The sequence below is a fragment of the Chlamydotis macqueenii genome, chromosome 6 (assembly GCF_036417535.1).
Source record: "Chlamydotis macqueenii isolate bChlMac1 chromosome 6, bChlMac1.mat, whole genome shotgun sequence".
NCBI lineage: Eukaryota > Metazoa > Chordata > Aves > Otidiformes > Otididae > Chlamydotis > Chlamydotis macqueenii.
Window position 1 is genome coordinate 29541735 of NC_141561.1, and position 22564 is coordinate 29564298.

Here is a 22564-nt window from a genome sequence, read left to right on the forward strand (position 1 = left end):
ATTGGCTGTGCAGCGCGCTCCTGAGTGGCCGGGCCTGCGCGGGGACGGGGGCGGCGGGGCAGCGCTTAAAGCAACAGGCGCCCGCTGGCGGGGCCCCGCGCTGCCTCCGGCACGTGCCGCCGGGGCGGGAGGGGCTCTGAGAGCCCCCGTGCGAGGGGAAAACGGGGCCGCGATCCCGCCCGCGGATCGTGGGGGGATGGTCAGGGCCCCGCCTGCAGCGCCGAGCCTGGGCGAGGCGGCCGCGGTGGGGTGGGAGCCCGGAAGCCGGCGGGGGCTGCGGCTCCACCGTGTCTCGGGGCCTCCCCCGCGGCAGCGGCGGTGGCGTTGGACGCAGGGCCGCTCCGTCGTTTTCAGCGGTAAATGCCGCGGGCGGCGGGCCGAGGGCGCAGCGGCGGTTCAGCCAATGGCGCAGCCACCAGCTCAGCGCTGCCGGTGGTGGCACCGGATACGTGGGTAATATCCAGGCAGAGCTGACCCCCTTTTCCCTTAATTGCAGTGTTTACTCTTCTCCATTAGATTAGTTGCGTCTTCCCTGCAGCCTTTTAAAAACACTTTGTTAGCTGCCGGCATCCTCTTAGCCTGATTCGCACGGGAGAGAAGTGCACACATGCGTGAAACAGGCCTCGGTTCATCTGTCTGGATTATTTAGATGCAAGGTAAACATGCTTTAGTGCGTTCAGGACATGAAGGAATAAATTTTCTCTCTGTCTGTATTGCAAATGCCAATTCTGGGCTACCACAACTTACCCAAATTCTTTTCAATATTGCCCTGCAAGTTGCATGTTGCAATTGAATACCATTGCTGTGAAACAAGTGCTGCGACAACAAATTACGTAGCGTTCTCTCTTCTCTTCGGCTCAGTTGTGCTTGGGTTTGGCTTTTCCCCTTTCTCCTTTCTCCTTTGCTGTTTCTGATTGAAGCTGCCTCACCTAAAAAGCCCCAGCTTCCCCTTTGAAGAGCTCTGTCCTTGGGGCTGACAATTTTAACAAACCTGAAAAGCAAGACCATGTGCACAGGCCCTTCTTAAGGATGCCTGGACACTGGTCTACCTAAAGCCTTGAAGGTTCAAGCTCCTGTCAGAGTCAAGTGCTTTTTATGAGGAGTGAGACTGGCAAAAGAGAACAGGATGGATACATTTCTGGTGATGAGGTTGTTATGAAGTTAGCTCTTCCATTCTGGATTAATTAAATTTCTTTTGAAGGAGATTATGCTTGCTCACAGGTACTGTAAAGACTAGTAATATGGCCTGCAGGATAGCAGGTTGGGTCAACCAAAACTTGGCTACAAGAGACTGTGCTCAGTCTCAAGAATTATCCTAGGCTACCCTTGAAAGTGTGTGTCTATGTCAAGGGACGGCCCCAGAAGCCTGGCAGATCACCGTCAGTCCTGTTGTATCCCTTTCTTAAAGTGTGCTATTAACTTAAGTCGCCTTATAAATCATACACATAGGGCCACTTCTCGGTCCTTTTCTTATAGCTGTTATAAACTACGCTGGTATCACATGGCAAAGCGTCATAGTCCCAGATAACCCACTTAATTAGTGAAATGTCCAGGAGGCAGTGCTCTCGTCACCAGGAATGGCTGAGAAGCAGAGAACAGTATGGGCTGCATGCCGCCAAGCATTGGAGGTAAAGGGATCTCGTCATTCCCTCGGTGGCTCTGACTCCATGTATATATTGAAAAAGAACTTGAGCCTCACAGTTCTCCACAGATAACTGCCCAGGAGGTAGGAAACCAGCACGTTGACACATCTGGAGAAATAAAGGGAACCTATCTGCTGCTTTGTTGGCAGCCCAGGACAGCGCAGGGTTATCCTAAAGCAGGTTAACTTATGCAGCATGCATTTAACTGCTTGCAATTTTCAGGCAACAGCAGAAGATACAATCCTCTTTGCAGTTCTTCCTGCTGTGACAGCACCCAGTGCCAGTGCAGTTGCTCAACAAGCTTTCATCTCTTGGGCAGTTTATCCTTCCAAGAAATACTGGGGTTGTTTGGAAGTGGTGTGCCATAAAGAGATCTTTAAGGCATGAAATATTCTGAACACATTCTAATTCCTGTTACTGGTTTGAAGTGGCCAAAAATGAAAGGTATTGATTCATATTTTTTTGCATAATGCATGTTATGGAGCCAAGTCACGACTCTGAATGCAGAAAATATCTGTGACAATTATAGTACTTCCCACATTATTGTCACACTGCAAAAATGGCACTGCTCCACACAGTTGTTATGAGAATATGAAGCAAAGCATTTCTGTATGCTGCTCATCAGCAGTTGTATTGCTTTACATGCATTAGATCTGAACGTTGAACATGTAAAGTCATGTACTCAGACCTAATCAAACACCATGTACTTCATGCATTAATTTGTTTAAACTGTAACAAATGTGTTACAACAGGATCTTACTCCTACACCTTATGGAAATAATGGAAACAACTAAAGCAGGATTATTAATTACTTGAAAATTGTTTTGAAACTTTTTTTTTAATTACACACACACACACAAAAAAACCCAAACCAAAACCCTAGCCCCCAGCAGCTTGGATGCAGATCCCCCCAGACTCTCCTTGTAATTCACACCTCCCAAGCTGTGGGGTTTGTTTCGGCTGTTACACTCCTTACTGCCTCGGACATTGCCAAATGGCGTCCAGGCCAACTTCTTTGAACAACACATTTCATACGGTTTCGTGTGGAACCTTTAGGCTGTGGTTTCTTCACAGCCATGATGCCTTTACTCTGGCCTTTTACACTTAACGGTGCCAACAGTGATCCAAAACGCAGGAATTAAACGTGTTGGCACAGAGGCTGTGAGCCTTCTCCCAGTATCACTTGAACCAGCCTTTTAGTGACCTCAGTCACTTTAGCGGCTCCAAGCTCACTGAAGTCATGCATGATCCCACATACGCAGGATCCCTCTCTGCCTCTTCAGCTCCTTTCTGCCTGGGATTTTAATCAATTCACTGGCCCGCGCAAGCTGAGCAGATACTGGTATGCTCACATACCACGCTGAAGCGCCAGCCCCGGGAGGTGGCGAGCACTCCCACCTCCCACCAGCTGGGAGGTTCTCGGCACCTAACCAGAGGCCTTCCGAAACGTACTGCTTTGTAGTCATGGCTGGGAGATTAAATCTAGGTACTGCAGACATCCCCTTACATGCCATGTGTTGGTTCTTTCTTAAAATACAGTGTGTAGTAAAAGCCGCAGATACAAAGAAATCGATCCAAACATTGGAGGCGTATCAAGAGTGCCCTCAAAGGCAGACTGATAAAACACAGACCTGCATGAACAAATCTGCAACTGCCTGAAAATAGGGATGTAAACAAATCAGAGAAGTGGTCAAAATAGTAACCCCAAATGAAAAGCAGAGAAACAAGGGTCAAAGAGGTTTAACTTGGTGCATAGGCCCAAATCCCACTGTACGGCTATCAAAACAACTAGTACTTTGGCAGTTTTGTTGTACTAAGGACTGAAAGTTTGTGAGTAGAGCTGCTTACTGCTCATAGTAATATAGATATGAAAAATGTACTGTTGAAAATAATAGTAATAATAGCAAACCTTATGGAAAATTACTGTGCTCCAAATAGCTTCAGATATGTTCTCTTTTTTTTTCCAAAATTAAATTAATACAAAGCAGCGTACGTAAAGGAACAATACACTGCCTGAAATTGTTTTACCTTCAGTTGTTGCAAGTGATATTGAAGGTTGAAAGATTAAAGATTCTGGGAGTCTAATCTAAACATTGGATTATGCCCCAGGATATTTCACTGCATTTCTCATCTCACTCCTGCAGAGTGAGTTTGTTTTGGTTGTTTATGTGGGTGTTCAACATCAACAGGAGAAAGAGACATTTTAAAAAAATAGGACAAATGTAATAGAATTTGCTTCACACAAAACCTGTAAGATCCTAGTTAATATTCCAGAATATCTGGGGGGATTTGAGGAGGCAAGCAGATTGAAATAAGGTATTAAGATTAAAACAATAAAAAACAACAGATGGGACCTTGGACGTAAATCAAACTACATGCGATAAGGAAAAGACAACTTAAAGCAAAATGCGCTCTTGCCACGTTCTGTGAAGTGCAATCTTTTAGAAAAGTTGCCATATAAACAACATCCTGAGGCCTCAGTGCCTCACTGGCGTCAAGATAACACATTTTTGACAAACCCCATTCCTCAATGCGACACTTAACTGCAGGCTTGAGAGATGTTTCCACGATGTGTTCATGGCACACATAATTACCTGGGAGAAGTATGAGGTTCATTTCTTTAGAAGCCAGTGCTAAGTTCACCTACATGCGACATGTTTTTCCACGCATGCAGATCTGTTTTCTGAACACGTGTTAAATGGCAGCAGCAGCACTAAGCAATAACCTTGTGAGTGTCCAGCTGCTGAAGGAGAGGGGCAACTGGAGCCAAGCTTGCTTCACCAAGACGAGCTTTCATGGCTGAGAGTGACTGCAACTGTTCTTAGGTTCCTTTGAGAGAAAAGAATGAGCAGCAGCAAAGGCATATTGCCACCACATTTCTGAATCTTTGGTTTCAGTAACATTGAGAGAAGTGGCCTAGTTCATTTAAACGAGACACAGTTTAATCTCCTTCAGGTATCCTGCAAGAAAGATGCTGAATGATAATTTGCACGCATTCCTCCCCTCCAACAAGAAAACTTTCCTTCCTTTTAGGAAGCAAGTAATTTTTCATCAAAAGTGTCTGACAAAAACTTAATATTTTTAGTACATATTTCTAGAGCTTGCAAATATAGTACAGAGATTTGTCTCTTTCTGTGTTGTGTATAGAGATGTAACATGTTTCTGTATTTCTATTCTCAGGGCAGAAGAATGTCTACGACCTATAGGAGGAGTGATTTACAAACATTAAACACTGGTAGCTGCTACAAGCCACCAGCACCTTTTCTGTACTGTGAGTATGATAGAACTATGTACTGTAAAATATTTATTTCAATTGTTGACATTATCAGTTAATTAGATAAATGACACTTTTTCAATTATATAGATTTTATGGCCATATTGTAGGATGTGATGAATGGATGTGTATGTGATGAATAGGCATTTAACTATAGATACTCTTCATGTAAGAGAGCAGAAAAGAGGGTTCACTCCTTCTGGTTCAGGGCTACAATCTTGTTTGCTTCTGTTTGTTTTTATAACATTTAGAAAAGCTAAAGAGATTGTGAAAAGCATGTTAGCATGGCTTATTCATGCACTGAGAGGCAGTGACAAAATTATTTTGCTTCTCTCTCCACATATATATACTAGCCATGTAGTTAAACTAATTAACTTTAGGAGAGCGTGGGATGAAGTGGGAGCATGGGATTCTCTGATTTGGGAAAACATCTACTTAGAAAGAATGGATCGAGAAATGTTCTGAATCCTCTTTGCATTCAGCCAAGTGGAGCAGGGGAGCTTTTAACTAGTTTGGTTACATCTCAGCCAGACATCTGTGTGTCTCAGTTGTCCCATCCTGTCCTCATGCACCGCACCAGGCCAGACTTTGCCTGCAGGAGAGCCAGAGAGCCATCACTGAGAGAGAGGATGTGGTCTTTGAGAAGATGAGAAAAGCAAAGCTGGGCAAAGCCCCAGACTCTGCTGCTGTTAGCAGCCATGGCCTCATCCAATGCTCAGCCGGGCTGTCAGGCTCACTCTGCTCAGCAGGAGCATGCAGACATCTCCCGCAGTCAGGGTTGGCATGGCTAGGCTGATGCTCCGTAGGGGCGAGCCTGCAGGTTGTCTCTTACACTTGGAGCAGAAACCAGTAACTCCTTGGACTAGGTCTACTTGAAGTCGTTCCAAAGAGGCCTCAACAGCCTGCCCAAAGCAGCAGGTTTGTGCAGTGGTGGTGGGGATGCAGACACCTGACCCTCATGTGTCACTCGGCTTCCCTGAACACACTTGCAACCTGGCAGCTCACAGAAACCCTTCTGCTGCAGGAGAAACTGCAGCACAACCGCCGCCCTGCACTGCATGCTGGGCTCTGCCTGTCTCCTTCAAGGAGAAGAACAACCACCTAAGCACACTTGCCTTGTGGCTGTGTGCTGAGGAAAAACTCAGTGTGCTGCTCAGCTGTGCCATACACCAGCACCAAGCCAAAGGTCTCCCAGCTGGCATCCCACAGGGGCGAATCACGAACCCACCTGCCCTTCTTCCTGCTTCCCTCCCTTCTCTACACAGTTCAGTTCCTCTGCCTGCCTCCTGCACCCCAGCCCGGAGTAGGGGAAGGCTTCCCACGTCTGCAGCTTGTTGGCCGCTGCTGGTTTGCAACAGGAGAACTTGTGAGTCCCTCCTGTGGCTGGCTGCTATGCTAGGGTTAACAGTGCCCAAATAAAGCCTTTCTGATACCGCTGCTTGCTTCTGTTTGGCTGCAAATACCTCACCTTTCACATACAGTCTCAGTTCATGGCTTTTGTAAGCAGACGGGAACTTCTGCTTGCCTATGCCTTAAAAGCCTGTGCCTCATGATCTCAGGGTACAGCTCAAACACATGATTTCCTTGCATTCTGGTTTTCCAGAAGCAAACAATAAATAAAGTTAGCCTGCTTAATAGTGATTTTAAGCCAGCTGTTTCTGAGGCCTGATTCAGAATTTTTAATGGGCCTGCAAGAAAAATCCTGGCATGGCAACAGAAATGCCAGTTCCCAATAAATACTTTCCACCTTAGCAGAGATCCAGCAAGGCCTCCCTCCTGCAGCAGATTCTGTGGCCACCTGTACACGCCTTGGCTGCACCAGTAAAACTGATGTGTGCAGCAGCAACACCTACCTCATGGACTAGAGGCAGACCTACAACTTGCTATGATGATTTGCGTCAGATCTGATTTTTTAAGTAATCCACAGACTTGGCGGTGCTAGAAGTTGCTCTGTATCTGCAGGGCTCAATTATTACTTTTCCAATAAGAGAAAAGAGTAGGGAACAAAGAGGGATAAAGGGAGAAACCTATTGAGAAAATGGGTATAATTTCAATATTACATCAGACTGGTAAAATACCAGTCAGTGCAAAAAATACAGACTAACCCTCAGTAACAAAACCAGGAACAGAGCACAAACTAACCTCACATGTATAACCTCTTACGCACGCAGTTCCATGTGCATAGAAGTACCTTACGAAGAAACATATTTCTGGTCATTCTGATTAGGAAAACTGATAGCCTGTGGCATGACCTTCTTGCAAACAAAGGCTGCACGAAGTGATAGGGGAAGCAAAAACGCCTGTGACATTCCTAGGAGCTGCTTGCAGGCCTGTTGCAAGCAGTGACACTAGCAAAATGAGCTGTACAACCTCCGCATCCTCTTTGTCACAGTGCCCTACACTATCTTTTCCTACTAGCACTTGGCAGGGACCACAAAGAAATAGAGCCAAAGACAAATACTGAGTCCTACTACATTGCTGATGCCTGAAACAAATATCTCTCTGCTCCCACTGTGCTCCTTCCCTTTCTCAAATCCATCTCATGCACTGGAGACGCTGCCTGCTGGCTTTTGCCCGAGCCTGCTCTATATTGGATGTACATCCTCAGTCTCAAAAGGTGCTTGGACTGTGACAGAGGGTCTTGGGAAGCTCCCGTCCTTCCCATCAGGAATTGATAACACCTCGATCAGGTATTGCCAACTTTTCTTAATATTTGCATCCATAACATTTTTCCAGTCCCTGTGCAAGCCCTATCTAGAAATGTCATTTGCTCAGACACTGCAGAATAAATAGGACTTGCTTTCCTTAATCATCTTCCCCAGACCACTCCCAACAGACAGGGCTGCCCCAGAGTCTGCCAGCTGTCCTCAGCCAGCGTTATGTGTTGTCTTTGTAAGAGAGGTGCGAGTGATCCTCAAAGCATGACTTCAGCTCAGATCACCATTTGTGGATTTCTCACAGACATTCCCTGTGGTACTGAGAGCGGAACGAAGAAGATCCCCTGACATAAAAGCAGAAGACCAGAGTGTGCCATTTAAATTCTAGGAATCAAACCATTCAACTCCTCATTGGATGGAGAATGACAACCTTTCAGGCTAACATGAAAAGCTGAATTTATACAGATACAAACATTTTGGTATAGTTGAGTTTTCCTGCCTGTGGAAAATTAACCTTCTTACCCAATAGAACTTGCTTTGGGTCATGGCAGTGAGCAGATGTCTATAATCTCCTGCATGTGGAGAATTTCCATAACATCAGAATTAGCAAGAAGTAAATGGGGAAAAAAGCCCTGAATGGAAACAAATGGAAGACTGAAGTGGCTGTGTTCCACTAAGTATGTTCTGCAGCTGCATCACTGCTCTGGAACAAAGGGGAACATAATTATTGTTGTTTTACTCTCATTTCCTATTAGCAAAGCAAAAGCCAAATAAAAGTGGTCGTTACTTCTGCAGGAGGGAGCTGGCTGAGGTGAGTATATGAAGTCACACAGGGAACTCTGGAAGGAGACTGTTTCTTAAGCCTGAGTAGCCGACAGTCAGTGAAAAATACATCAGTAAAATTCACCAGTAACACTTTGTTATTGCAGAGCTGAGTCAAGGCTTCTCGGATGCCCTGAGGGTAAGACTCAGCCACACCTGCTAGGGTAGAGCAGGACTCGTCTGCTTTTGCTGTCGGCAAGGAGTGATCACTGCTGGGGGAGGTGGAACGGGCAGGCAGGGACTCTTGTTATTTCTGTGTTGATCAGGTCAGCATCCCTCCCCAACGTGCTGCGGTGCTGCCACCAGCTTCTGTCCCTGACTCCAGAGGCAGTGTTGCTGTGCAGGGCAGCCGGGAAGGGGCCTGTGGTGCCCCAGGGAAATGAGAGCTTCAACTGGTTCCCAGCGCTCCTGGTGTCCCTCGCCCCCAGAGACTCTCCCTGGCTACAACCTCTTGGGAAATCTGACTTTCTCTGAGCTGTTCCTGGGAAGCCTTCAGGGGTCTTAGGCTCCCTCCAACGTTATTGATATCTCTGGACAGAAAGAGCTTTGTAGGCCTGCCCCTAAAGCCCCACAGGTAGGTAATGAGACCTGGCTAGCCAGCCTCCCTTTCCTGGGAGGTCATGTTGCTCAGCCATCTTGAGCCAACAGCAAGCCACTGCACGTAAGCACAGTGCTGTCTTTCAGGGAGGGACCTTCTCCTTGTCAATAGCTGTCCTAATCCTCTGCTGAGGCAGAAACCCCGAAGGCAGCTGCAGATCCAGCCTGGAACCCAGAGTTTGCCTCCTGCTCGCAGGGGAAGCAAGGCTTCTCATGGTCCCTCCCTGTGGCCAGGGGCTTCGGGCTTCATTTGTGGGGCCAAGGTGACTTGCCACACAGGCAAGTGCTCAACCTGTACACTTGCCTCAGTTTGTTGCTTCCTCCTTATTTACAACAGCAATAAATGAAGCTCCTCATTCTGTCTCCCTTCTTTTCTTTGCATTTTGGAGGGAGGTCTTTGGCCACAGAGGTGTAAGACTTGCACCACTTTCTTATTTGCTTGCAAAAATCATCACTATGGATAGAAAAAAATAAATTATTAAGAATTAAGGAGGAGAGATACAAACAATGAAGCAACTGAGGTGTAGGATGGGTCCTAGCAATCCACGTGTAACAAAGTGCTGGAACCAGTGAGGTCCCACAGTACAGTGCTTGGTGCTTTAGGGTGCAAGATGTGTGTTGCAGCACTGTAGGGTCTGGGATGCTCATGCTATGAAGTTGGTGCTAATGTGGAACCCCTTCCCAAGGCAAATGCAAACCCAGGAACACGGAGTGGAACCGAATAAAAGAGGAGTTCACCACTCCGATGACATGGCGTTGAGTTGAGTTTAGTTGCAGCCTGTGTAAGGCTTTGCCTCAAAGCTGTGGTGGCCATTGCCCAAGTGAGTTTGCAGTGCAGTGGTAGCACAACCCAAGTTGGCACAGCTCAGTTTGTGCTCCAGAAAGAGAACTGAGGAGAACAGAGATCCCTCCACGTGCATAGGCAGGATGGCTGCCTCAGAGCTCAGCTAGCATTTGAATGGCTGAAAGGGGAAAGAAAGATGGGGGTTGTTTCTTGTCTAAAGGGAAGATGTAGTATTTTCCTTCTGGTCAGGAAGGGAAGGTGACTTAGTCGGGTCAATACTCAGTTCTCAGGACCATTTTGCATTAATTTCCCTCTGTTCTCCACATGGACAAGCATCCGTGCTCTAAAGTCGCACCATCCTGATGCTGCCTTAGAGGCAATCAAGCCATGGAGTGCCGACTCCCTCACACTTACCAGTGGGCTCATAGGAGATGAGAAAAATGAGATCAAATGAACAACATCACCTGTTTATGGGTGGAGCGTATTTACCATTTGTGTGGTGGTGATTCCACTTAATGGCTCAGCTTGGAGTTCCCCACAAGCGTGACTGGAAAAAGGGAAAGTAGAGGAAAATTGCAAAATAAAAAATCCCAGACAACTCCTTCAAAATGAAATTTTTGCATCAGGAGTTGGAAAACACCAGGAAGCAAAACAAAGGAGACTGCAGCGGGGAAGAGACCTGTCTCCTCCCTGCACCTTACCTTCAGGAGGCAGAGCAGGCAAACACCCGGGGTCAGGCCAGTCAGCGGCAGAAGGTTGCAGGGTCCTTCTGCCGACTTAATCCATCTCTTGCAGTTCTGTTGGACAGGACGGCAGCTCTGGGCTGGGAAAGCTCCTGCTTGTAACAATGCCATGGCATCGTCTCCTCATGGGGAGCGGAAAGAGTGCAATAGTTTGTGTGGGAAGGATAGAGCGTTGCTGTTTTAATTCTCATCCCACCTGCAAAGGTTGTTGCTCGCTGTGTTCCTCCCATATGCACGGTTGCCATCAATCCTGCGCTCTACCCAAATGCAGCCCAACCAAAAGTGAAGAAGAATATTTAGTTTAATGCCTCTTTTTTTTCTTTGTTTTTCTGCATTTAAACACTTATCAGACAGACTAGGTGTGACAAGAGGCTATGTAAGGCCTACTGCTTTGAAACGCCTACAAAACTGTGTAAGATGCTGCCAACACAAGCATCTTAACTGGCTGACCGCTGAGACTGGGCAAAAAAGCAAGCAGAGGCACTGCATTAATGTAGCAATGGCAAGCCCCAATTATTTCACGCTGTTATCTGGTAACAGTGCAGTGTGTGATCTGTCACGTGCCTAAGGTGTCTGAAAGTCCTGTACAGCCCTCAGCAATGAAGAACTTCCTTATCCTTCAGCCAAAAAACGCGGCTGCAACAGGGGTTTTCCTCTCATTCCTGGGAGCATGTCTTATTACTCATGGCCAATAACACCATGAAAAATCCACAGAAGACCATGCATTTTGTCATTAATATGATCTTTAATAAATGGAATAATGCACCATTTTACAGCAAGCCTTTTCTTTTAGACCTAAAGAATAGCCTTTTTAATGTTCTTATCCAATGTCTCTGTATCAATACAATCTCTTTATTTAGGTTTATATATAACAAAGCAATTCTTACAAGTATTCATAGAAAACTCTGTAGTGGCTTTAACAATGTCAGCTTTCATAGTGGCATCCACAGATGATTAAAAAACAAAAATTAGCTTTTTATTTCATACTCACACTGTTCCATGAAACACAACTTATACAGCATAGCAAGGGTATTGGCAGCTTATACAAAAGAAATAACTGAAAGCAATTATTTATAAATTCATACATGATATTTCCTCAGTCATTTCAGAGAAAAACCAAAAATACCCATTAACAAAAGGGTTCTGATGAGACTCCGTATTCTAGGGTTTCTCCCCCTCTTCCCCAGAAAAGCTCGCTCAGAAAGTAATGCTCTCTTTACAGTCTTTCATAAGGAAAATGGCAGTTTCACATCTCCTTATTTCAGCTTCTACAGAAGACCAAACCCTAGAAATCAGTCGTTGCCATGTTCATTTTCCTCTCATACTGCATTTGGGGGAGCGGAGGGGGGGGGGGGAATAATGAACAGCGACTGTAAAATATGATTCCAGCTTATATAAATGTGAATCGAGCACACTTTCCTCTAGAGACAAAAAGCAGACAAGAAACATTACATACAAACCTTTTTAAATACATTGCAACAGTGTGAAAGAGAGAGAAGAGTCACAAATCAGGAAATTCAAAAGTGACAAATGAAAGTCAGCTCTAACTTGGACTTGCCTGTTTCTTTGTTCTTGTGACTTTTTACAAACTACAGAAACATTAACTGTTTTCTTTCCTTTTGAATAAACAAGATTGAAGTGTGATACTTCACGGTACAGTTCTGAAGCACAAAAAAAGTGAATCAAGTGCTCTAGAAATAAACCTCACACATTTTTGCTCTGTCTTAAAAACAAGTGAATGGGCTACAAAAATTGATTTTTGGGAGACCTCAAAACTAGGAAGTTATAAAGGCTAATTATTTCTGCTTTAAGATAGTTACCAGGCAAGATGCTATGCCCCTGATGGATGTATGCTTCTGTAATGCATCTGCAGAAGCCTGCAAGAACTTTGAAGAAATCCTTCCTTACTGTGACAGTTACTGTGTCTGCTGAAGCATGAAGTTAACCAACTGAATGACTTGCAAATTTACACAACTGCTACCAACAGGCTTTTAAAAATATCTGACAATTACATTATAAATTAATGTAGCTTTGACTAGTTCCTGGTTATTATGCACAGATGTAGATTAAATCACAGTGAAATAAATAGAAATGGGCATAAAAAGTAATTCACATTAGCAATGCACCACAGCCGCCACTCAGTCAGACCTGTAAGAAGCCCAGATCAACATGAAAGGGCTTTGGTGTAAATGAGGATTTATTTTGAAACCTTCCACCACCACTCCCACTGCTGCAGTTCCACTTCTTGCCAGTAACCACAGCTGCACTGGTACTGACCTAGCCTGACAGCCTGAAGTGAGCCACCAGCTAACACTCCTGGAAACATCAGTAGCCAGGGTTCGCCCATGCGGTCCCACACTCCACCTGAGCCTTCCCAGGGCTAATCCTCCCAACAAATTTTTAAAACCACTGCCAGCAGAACCCAACCCTCCTTTGCTCGTAATCAATGGCAGACTCCTCTCTGATTTCAACAGCGTTCAGCTCAAGCGACTGATCAGATGTTGCTTCCCTCAGGTACGCTTGTGCCAAACACACCTCCCACTCTGATTCACAGGCATGCCTGCATCTGCTCTCTGCAAAAGTGGAAGTTCTGGTACCAGTTTTAGTCAGTACAGATGAAACCTCAAAATGAGAAATATGACTTGTTACTATTTCACATCAAAACTGAACTTGCTGGGAGGGGAGGAGTGGTGGGTGGGATCAAAAAAGGCATGTACTGTTACAGCTAGTGTTAGATGACGATATAGAAGCCTACAATGTTACTCGATTTAATGGACAGAAATACTATGTTTAAGTGGCAACCGCACATGTAACTATAGCTACTACATTAAAAAGCCTTGTAAAAATTAAAAGTAGTTTGGGGTATTTTTTGATCTTTAAGAGAGGTACCTTAAATTACTCAGCTTCAGATAAAGTTTGTCACACGCATTCCCAGCTTTCTCTCTCTCCTGTATCCATTCCACCTAAACAATCAGTGACAAGCCTGTTGTGGGAGATCTTCCACTACTGGACTCTATGTCACAGTCCGAGCCCAACTTTACTGTGAGGCACTAAAAACAACTTAAAAATGGCATATGTAAAAGAATATTGTAGGTGCTACCATCTGATGCTGTAACTCACAGAATTTAATCCTGGAATTTATGCACAACATACATATGCATCTAAATACACTCGGAGTTTACATTAAAAATATGTATTTGGCTTCACTGCAACGTGTACAGCTTTTTCACTGAAGAAAGGCTTACAGCTGAACAAAAAATAAGAAGCAGATTAAAAACAGGAGGTTAATATATTTACCTGTTAAAATGGATAGTGGGAGACCAGAGAGAAAAATTACAATCATCTAAATTTATGCAAAATACTAAGTTGTCCAGTCTATAATTCAACTTTCATAGACTAATCAATCCTATTTCAATTATCTTTGATAAGCTACTTCAAATCTTCCAGTTAGACATCAGATCATGTATATGTTACTGTGCCCATCAATTATTATTTTTATAACTTAAAACCAGCCTGTTCCAGCACTGCAAACTGCCATCATTTTTATACAAGTAAAAATTACAGCATAATTAATTTCTCCTCTGTTGACTGCATATGTGAATTTTAAAATTCTCCCTAATTAAGCTGGAACATTCCATAAGAACTTTTCAATGGCAAAATGGCTATGATCTTTTGAGTATTTTTCATGAAAGAAATTATAATCTGAACACAGACTTAGCAATGTTATATTAGTGGACTTATTTTTAACATTTTAAAAGTATCATTAGAGCAAAATGCACTGAACACTGAAACTATGGCATATACAATGTATACGTCTATATCTTTAAAGTAACAATCAATTATTATTAAATTTGTGCCAATAATCTATTCCATACCAATACAGAACTTCCTTATTCTCCTCTCTGGGGCAGGTAGGATTAAAGATTTATTTTAGAGGAAGTTGACAGGTGGGAGGATATGTACTTTCTAAACATATTTACAAGGTGGGGGGTTTTGTGGTTTGTTTCCTGAAAACCTGGCAGCATCCATCTTGCATTGTTTTTTGTCCCCAGTGCACTGAGAAAAATGGAACTGTGTTGCCTTGGAAAATTAAGAATTTTTCTTTACGGAAACAAGACACAAATGAGCAGCGGTAAGAAAGCAAAACAGAAACAGAAGTGTTCTTTGTTTCTGAGAATATTCTAATGATGACAATATAAATTGGTTTTCTTTTAAATTAGACATTCCTTTATTTTTCGCTGTGCAATTTAAGTGCATCTTAGAGTTTCAGGAAAGGCATTTTTAATACTATTGTTTAGCACGTGAATCTGTAGAGCATTATGAGCAAATTCAGGGGAAGTGTTGCAGATAATCTGACTTGTACGTATCAATTTTAGAAGAAAATAAATCTGACTATGAGGCATGTCTGTCCAAATGGTTAGAATTCACATTCTAAAAACCACCTTATGTTGCAGGGTATCTCTTACAGGAAACAGAAAAAGACAATGCATTAACCTAAGCAACTCTTGTGGCTTCTACTAGCACATCATTTTCTAAAACCAGTAAGATTTTAGATTTTGTCTTATATATACAAACATCACAAATGCTTGCTCTAACATTTTACTTGAATTATACATTATAAATTACCATAGCAAATATTCTACTGTTGCCTATTTGACAGTGGCACAATTCATAGGTATTTACACTATCATTCTATTTTCATTTTGCTATATTTATCTTGTCTGCAATATACAGGAGAAATTGATAGAAAATTATAAACTTTCATCATTATCCTTTTCTCTTAAAAAAAAAAAAACACACAAAGAAAACACATTGGTCTCCCCTGATTATAGCACATTTATCAACTATCCATGTGTCTGATCTGTAGAATTCTCTCTTACATGTATTTTGTTTGGTTAAGGATGATTCCCCATGGTATGAGATTCAATATCATTTAATTTACGGATAAAGTATTCTGTGGAGATTGGATTATGAGCTCTGAGCAAAAGGAGGGCATTACTAAATTAAGCATTAAAACCAAACTGCTAATCTGATCTCATCTAGCTGTGCAGAATTACAATATTTTGGTACCTACTTAAGAGTTTGTTTTGACTGACCTTTAAAAATAAATAGTTTTTCTCTATTTAATCTATAGGGTATTTTGTGATTAAGTACATATTTCTATCATGTTACAAATTATATTTATTCATGGTAGATTACAAAGCAAATACTTTCTACTAATTACAATTCATCCCAAAGGCTTTCCAGCAAGTGACAGAAATAGGTAAAGGAAAATAAAGCTTGAAGAATGTTTGAGGAAACCTGCAGAACATTGTCATTTGGTATTAAAATAATTTTGATTCCATAAAGCATTACAAAAAAATTGATTTCTTACAAAGGACTGGCCTGAAAAGCAAGGCTAGAAGACTGGTGCAAATCTGTCTTAGCAGAAAGAAGCAGTAGTCAGAGCAAATAACCTTTCTCTCCCCAGAGTGTTTCAAGTTAGGTAAGAGTGTCCTAAATACGCTTTTCAGCCCACATTCTGAAATGCTGATGGATACATGCAAGGCAAAGCAAAAAGTCATTGGGAAAGGAGTGAAGAATCTTCAATATGCATGATACAGCCATCGTGACAGAACAACATACTGTACTTCAAATGGAGACTCAAAGGCGGCCAAAAGAGAAGAAAGCCACAGCCAACATGATGAACAGAATGCCAAAAATTCTGATTCAGGTCTTGAAAACCAGCTGAGCAACTGGCAGGCTTTCAACATCTGGGATGTGAGATTGCAGCAGATGGGAAGCCGGAGAGTGAATTAAGAGTAAAACCAGAGAAAGGCTGTATTTTTGAAGAAGGGAGATAAAACTGCGTATTTATGCAGCGGGTTAACAGATTTACGCCTCAGAAATGAAAGGTACTTACAGTACCTGAACTGGTGCTTAAAGAACACAGGGAACCCAAAATGTGTCTCATGGCTTGTCTTTCTACAACTACACTTAATCAAAGTCTGGATTTATGGAGTTATCTCTTGGAGATATCTAGGAGAATCTAAGAAACATTAAGAAGCACTACAAGAGAAAATCATAGCAATTAAGCACAAACAAGGCAGTTTGGGAAACAGCAAGAATCAGATGTAGCAAGCATATATTATGTTAGTTGTATCATCAGATAGAGAGGAACAGGGCTGGCAAAGTTCACCTCAGGGGGGAAAATAGTAAAACAGCAAGGAAACAAATGAGCTTGAAAGCACAGAGCATCTGTTTCAGTCAGCTGAAAAGAGACAGGCTGGGGAGGCAATTGTTCGCTGCCAGCATCTTGCCACAGGAGTTTGGCAGTCTGACTGAATAGATTTTCTTTCTTTGAACATCACCAATTTTCAGATACAGTGATAAAACTTTACTCAGTACCAAAGACTGACATGTGTTGTATCTTTTTTATCTAAATAGTTTTTACTGAAGTGTTTTCAATCAGAATATTAATTTCTCAGGTGGAAGGAGGTCCTGACTGATAGGAAATTAATTTTCTTTCAGTAGACAGTAAAAGCAATCATTCTAAAAAAAGGTAGGGTTTACTAGAGATGCTAAAAAACCAATTTATCTCAACAGATGCTACATTCATGTTCACTGACACCTAAAATCCATGTGCACACAAACTGAAAGAAGTTTCCTCCCCCGCAAACACTCATAACCATGAATTTTAAAAGCATGCAATAAATTTTACAAGATGAATGAGGGGCTCTAAAAACTCTGAAGGGAGGAAGAGTTTCAACTCAGCAACAACAGTCAGTTAGGATGTACCTACCTGCACAAGCAATCAGGCTGATTTTACCCCAGACTGTCTGCAAGGAAGTAAATCACAAAAGATTCCTGACTCAACACAAAACTATTTTGTGCCAAATAAGATAAAGGATTTTCCCTCTGTGTAAACAGAACATCTTCACAACCTATCTTCACTAGAGATTTAAGTATGACAGTTACTAAGATTTCTGAATAAAATGTATTTTTCCATGTACATAATTAGTGATCTAAATAAGGTTTTACATAAATACAAGGGCTGAAACTGCACACAAAATAAAATGGAGAAAATGGCTGACATGGTTTCCTTACATTTGTTCAACATTTTGTTATTCAGAACTTCACAGGCTGGCATCTACTATGACAGAGGAAACATTTTTATTTGGAAGGACCAAAGGAAAGGTATTGAGCTCAGATTTTTTCTTGTTATTGTTTCTTTTTAAAAGCCCTTTCAAGTTGGGGAAAATTCATGCATTGTCACCTCAGAGCACAATGTGATATAGGCAGCTGCTTCAAGCTAGCTACGATGTGCAAAGTTCACTGCCGTGACCAGCTGACTGCTCAACTGTCAGGGACAAATTAACAAATACAAAAAGGGGAATATGTGGCAGTTTTAGAAACACACTTTTCAATAAAGCATATTGTGAACTATAGACTATTGCACATTTCAACATGACACAAGAAAAATAGGGGGTTCAAAAGAGAATACACTTTGTAACATAGAGATATACAGACTAGCTTGTGCACAGAAATCAAAACATGGTTACACGACACCACTGCAGTCAAACCTGTCTTATAGTCTGCTTATGATCTTAGTGACCTTAAGAAACTGGTCCAAACTGATTATCAGCAATACTTTTTTTTGTTACTTTTTTTAAAAAAATATTTTGAGACCACATTTTTGATACACATATATATATTCCGTGGTCAAAACAGACAGACTTAACTTTAGCGATACTAAATAAAAGTGCAAAAACGTTCAAAAAATAAAACAAAATAAAAAAATATGGAAGCATAAGCTAAAAATTTTCTGCATAGCTGAAATCTATTTAAAGCGAGTCCTTGGTAGGGGTTGCTGACAGGAGGAGAAAGCAGTTTTTTTAAATGTCTTCTGCATGTTTGTTTCAAATAATGGGAAAAAAAAAAAAAAAGGTCATTTGTCAACTTTAAAGTGTTTCACAGGCAGTTCACTCCTGCGTCCTTAGATACCATCGTGGTGGCAGTGCCTCCTTCCGCAAGGTAAACAGCAGTGCTGGATTTGGAATGGACTGCCCGGTCACTGCCGTTATTGTTGACCTCGCAGTGTAGCGGCTCGGTGGAGATAACCCACGTTGAGGGACGCCACCGCTTAAGGGAGTACGGAGTTTTCACACGTTTCTTGATCTTTTCTCCTGAGCCTGATTTGCCATCCTGTGAGGAGTCACCTACTGAAGAAAACAAACAAACAAAAACCAAACAGAAAACAAAAACAGAGTAGAAAATAGTATTACAAGGAAGGTAAGATTAGACTGGAGAGGCCAGGGTTGTTACATGCAAAACAGAACAAAAGAACAAAATCTTGTCACACAAAAGCAACTGTGTGCAGAGGCGTGACAGGTGTATCAGCTACAGCAGCTGCCACTAAAGCAAGGGGTCAGATTCTGTTCTCTGTTAGAAATTACTTCAGTGAAGTAATTTGTGTTACCTTGAATGCACATTGGCATCAAACAGCAGAATCAGCATCTGACATTTGAGGGGCTTTTGCAATCATAGTATCTTATATTACCTGTAATGGGAGGTACAAAAAACATGTCGCTACGACAGGATGGCAAAGGCTAAGCTTTTAATAGCATAATTAAATCATAGGTCCCCTCATCCTACTTCACCTGGAGACAAAATGGTCCATTCTCTGTTAAGATCTTAAGTCAAGATTTGGGGTGTTGGGTTGCAAAACTGACTTTAATCATGATCAAATTTCAGCAGCAGAAATCTGATTGTTTAAAAAACTTTAACTTTACATAACCTTCAACCCCTTCTTTTAACTTAGCCTTCAATTAAAGAAAGTTACTGCAATAATGTTTTTTCTTTACCTCAGTAAGATTTCAACTCAACATGTTAAGACAAAAATTAAGGTTTCCTACTTAAAAGGAGGGCTTAAATTTTCCACTGCTGAATAGTCAGCTACATTTCTTGAAAGATCTGGTTTGTTTCTAAACCTTTTCTTTCCAAACATGCCTGGCACCCCAGATTATTTCACTAGTATCACAGCGTCTGCCTAAACATAGTCAGAGGTTTGCAAGCACCTTTCAAAGACTACAGTGCATTCTGGAAATATATTCTCTTAAAAATGCACACTAGGAGCCTCTCCAACAGCTCCAGCGACAAACTCAGAGGATGTACCTCAATTAACTCTACACAGTTACACCTTACTGTAAAAAGGAGAGCCCCATTGTAACCTCTTAAATCTTTGGCCTTAAAACTCTCAAGGCACTTATTCTGAAGGAGTCTATTAAAATTAATTCCTTCTCTACTTTGATTAATTTTTAGTATGTACATCGTAAACTGACAAAGGATTGCTGTAATAGTTGGAGCTCACATAGCAAAGTAGAGAATGCCTGACTGTCCATCTAGGCCTAGCTAATACAGTAAAATCAGTTGCTTTAAACGTAATGAAGCATTTAAGTAGTTGTTATAAAAAATTATTTTAATCAATGCATCTTAAGAGCCAGCTACTATTAAGAGAATGAGGAAAAGTAAAGAAAAGAAGGTATAATGTGCCCATGGAGGAAGAAATAGGCAGCTTTTCCAATATGCTTTGCAGCTCCCAAGGTAGGTGTCTTGCAAGGAGAGAAAGTTAGAAAGTTAGAAACTACTCCCTTGCTAGAGTCAGAATAGATAAGTTGGAAAGGGACAGATTTATTCCATGTATGTGAAAGAAAGACAGTGACCTAACATGATGGAGACAGGACTTTATCGAGAATATAAATTGTGCTGGTAGAAATTAAAATTATACGGTATTTAGTAAGTACGCTTTGAGGAAGGACAGGAGAGAGAGAAGTATTTTCTATTCAAGCAGACGTATGTAGTTATTAAGTAAAAAAGTGTCAGGGAAACTGCTGAAGTCCTGCGGGCACTTACACTGCATACTACTGCTATCCAAACTATTTGTGGCCGATAGATCCAGCGAATTAGGCCTCTGTGCTCTCCTAGTCTGAGTCTGCCCAGGATTTCTTGCTACATTCTGGATACTGACTGTAGCTGCGTCTTGCACTGGGCATGGATTACTGTTGTTGTTATTGGCATTTGTTCGGCCATTATCCAGTGGTCGCTCTCTCCTGTCTACCAGGCGGTCCAGAACACCTTCATCATGGCCAACCTGCTGCTCCCGCCTCAACAAGGGTTCATGCTCATCAGGGCTTGAATTAATATTCAGGCGACTGTCCTCTCCACTGAACTGGTTCTGAAGCATTTCCTGGGCCCTCTGTGCTACCGAACTGGTTGTCTGGCCAGATGGCACTGTCCCATTGGCATACTGGGTTGTGCCAGCATGAGAGTTTATGCTGTGGCTTCTCCCAGCCACTCCGTTCATGGTAACTGTCACGACATGAGGTTCTGCAGCATTGATAGTGTTCATCTTGGCAACGCCTGTTTCCACTTGCTTCAAGTTTGATTTGTGCTTGCCACCAAATTTTAACCGTGGCTCCTTTGTTGAATTTTTGGTGTTTAGGGGGAGGCTAGTAGGCCTCTTCGGAAGGTTCTGTTGCTTGGGTAGAGGATAGACCTGAGCAGATGGGACATCTGGAATCAAGCATGCTTGACCATTGCCAGCTTGTGTGAAGTCCTGTTGTCCTGTCACCTCTACTGCAAGTTTTATCAGCGGATAAAGCAAGCTGGAACTTGTGCTGCTGAGTGGATCTGGCCCACTAAACTGCTTAAGTGAGTGTTCCATCAGATTCTCATCAGAGCTTTCTTTCAGGTTCTTATCCACTTCTTTTGGATCCAATTTATTTGTCTCTAAGTCCTCCTCTGTTAGCTGCAAACAAACAGGGGTGGGCCCACCTGGCTGCATGACATTTGTAGTATGTAAGTTTGTTTCATCCGAATAAGGCATTTCGGATATGGTGGTCATGCCAGTGCTAGGAGTGAGGCCAGTTGTATTGGTGGTGGTAGTATTGGTGGACAAACTGGTGACACTTGTCTCAGGACTCGGGATGCGAGCTTGTGCTTGTTGCCGCTCATAGTTAATGGAGTTTCTATTCTTTTCCCCTGAAGTCAACGGTGTAGTGGACATTGAATGTTCAGAAGAAATGTTCTTCACTATGCTGTCAGTGTGGTGGATTGAATCTTCAATGTAGGAAGAGGAAGAGTAATCTGGATATGGCCTTATCTTTGATACACGCCTATGATGTGACAGATTCCTTTAAGAAAAAATAAGCAACATTAAGATCATATACGTAAAAATCACCTCATGTTATAAAGTCTCTCATTTAAGAGAGCTGAATGTCTTTCTGTCTCTTTTCATGCATAAACTCAGGACAGATACAGTACAAACTGAGATCCTTCAGTAACTTCCTTGAAAAATCCTGGGTAGCAGAAAATTGGTTTTACTAGGACAGCAATTTTGTCATGGATGTTATTTATACAACTAAGTAATTTTATTTTATTTGCCCAATATGCTGTTTGTCCTGTTCACTGCTGGGTACTGCTCTACCCACAGAGAAGTGACAAGGAAGGAGGGCAACAAGAACTCAACACACAAGATGGAGAAAGTGATGCTGGGAAAAAGTCACAAGGTCCTAAACCATGAAAAACAGATTACTTAAGCAGCTCAGGTGTTCTATGATTTGAACATAATTTTTTTTTTTCATCACAATGAACACTGCCACATACAGCAACATTTCTCTTCTCTCAAATCCAGATCTCTAGTGTATACTGTTAAGCACTAATGTCAGTTCTGCAGTCTCACTCCCTCTGGATGAGGAGAGAATGCGCAGCCTCTCTCTCACTGAGGTCAGAATAACGATGACCTAAACAATGGCCCTGCAGTTCTTTAACTGAAAAGCTACAGGTTTGAGACAGTGATTTCCTGAACTCATACTGCCTGCAAATTCACAGTTTCTAGAATAACATTTTAATTAGAAGTTTTATGCATCATTTAGCAAGAATACTTAAAGACAATTCATTGTTACTCATCTTTGCAAGCCTGTTAGGCAGTCTGCCTAAGTTCAGTTTAAAAGGCCCCTCTGTGAGAGTACAGTTGTTTACATAAAAGGTGCCTGAATTTGGGGGGG

At 42.3% G+C, this 22564-nt stretch overlaps 1 protein-coding gene and 1 long non-coding RNA gene across 6 annotated transcripts in view; one reads left to right on the forward strand and one right to left on the reverse strand.

The window, feature by feature from the left end:
• The first annotated feature begins 94 nt into the window (after window positions 1-94).
• On the forward strand, window positions 95-8560 carry LOC147600226 (uncharacterized). Of its 4 annotated transcripts, none has more exons than XR_015258967.1 (4): window positions 95-356; window positions 497-656; window positions 4824-4914; window positions 7346-7650. It is a non-coding gene; the product is annotated as an uncharacterized LOC147600226 (long non-coding RNA). The 4 variants fall into 4 exon arrangements; XR_015258969.1 differs by having other exon boundaries at window positions 517-656; XR_015258968.1 differs by lacking the exon at window positions 7346-7650 and adding an exon at window positions 8504-8560 and having other exon boundaries at window positions 95-656.
• An 8917-nt stretch (window positions 8561-17477) lies between these two features.
• The window catches only part of BMPR2 (bone morphogenetic protein receptor type 2), a 101581-nt gene continuing 96494 nt past the window's right edge, over window positions 17478-22564 (reverse strand). The window contains exons 12-13 of one of the 2 annotated variants that reach the window (XM_086751439.1): window positions 20412-21691; window positions 17478-18721 (exon numbers count right to left, since the gene is read on the reverse strand). In XM_086751439.1, the coding sequence (XP_086607565.1) occupies window positions 18471-18721; window positions 20412-21691 (1531 nt within the window). In that variant the 3' untranslated portion in view covers window positions 17478-18470. The other variant, XM_086751440.1, reaches the window with a different exon arrangement.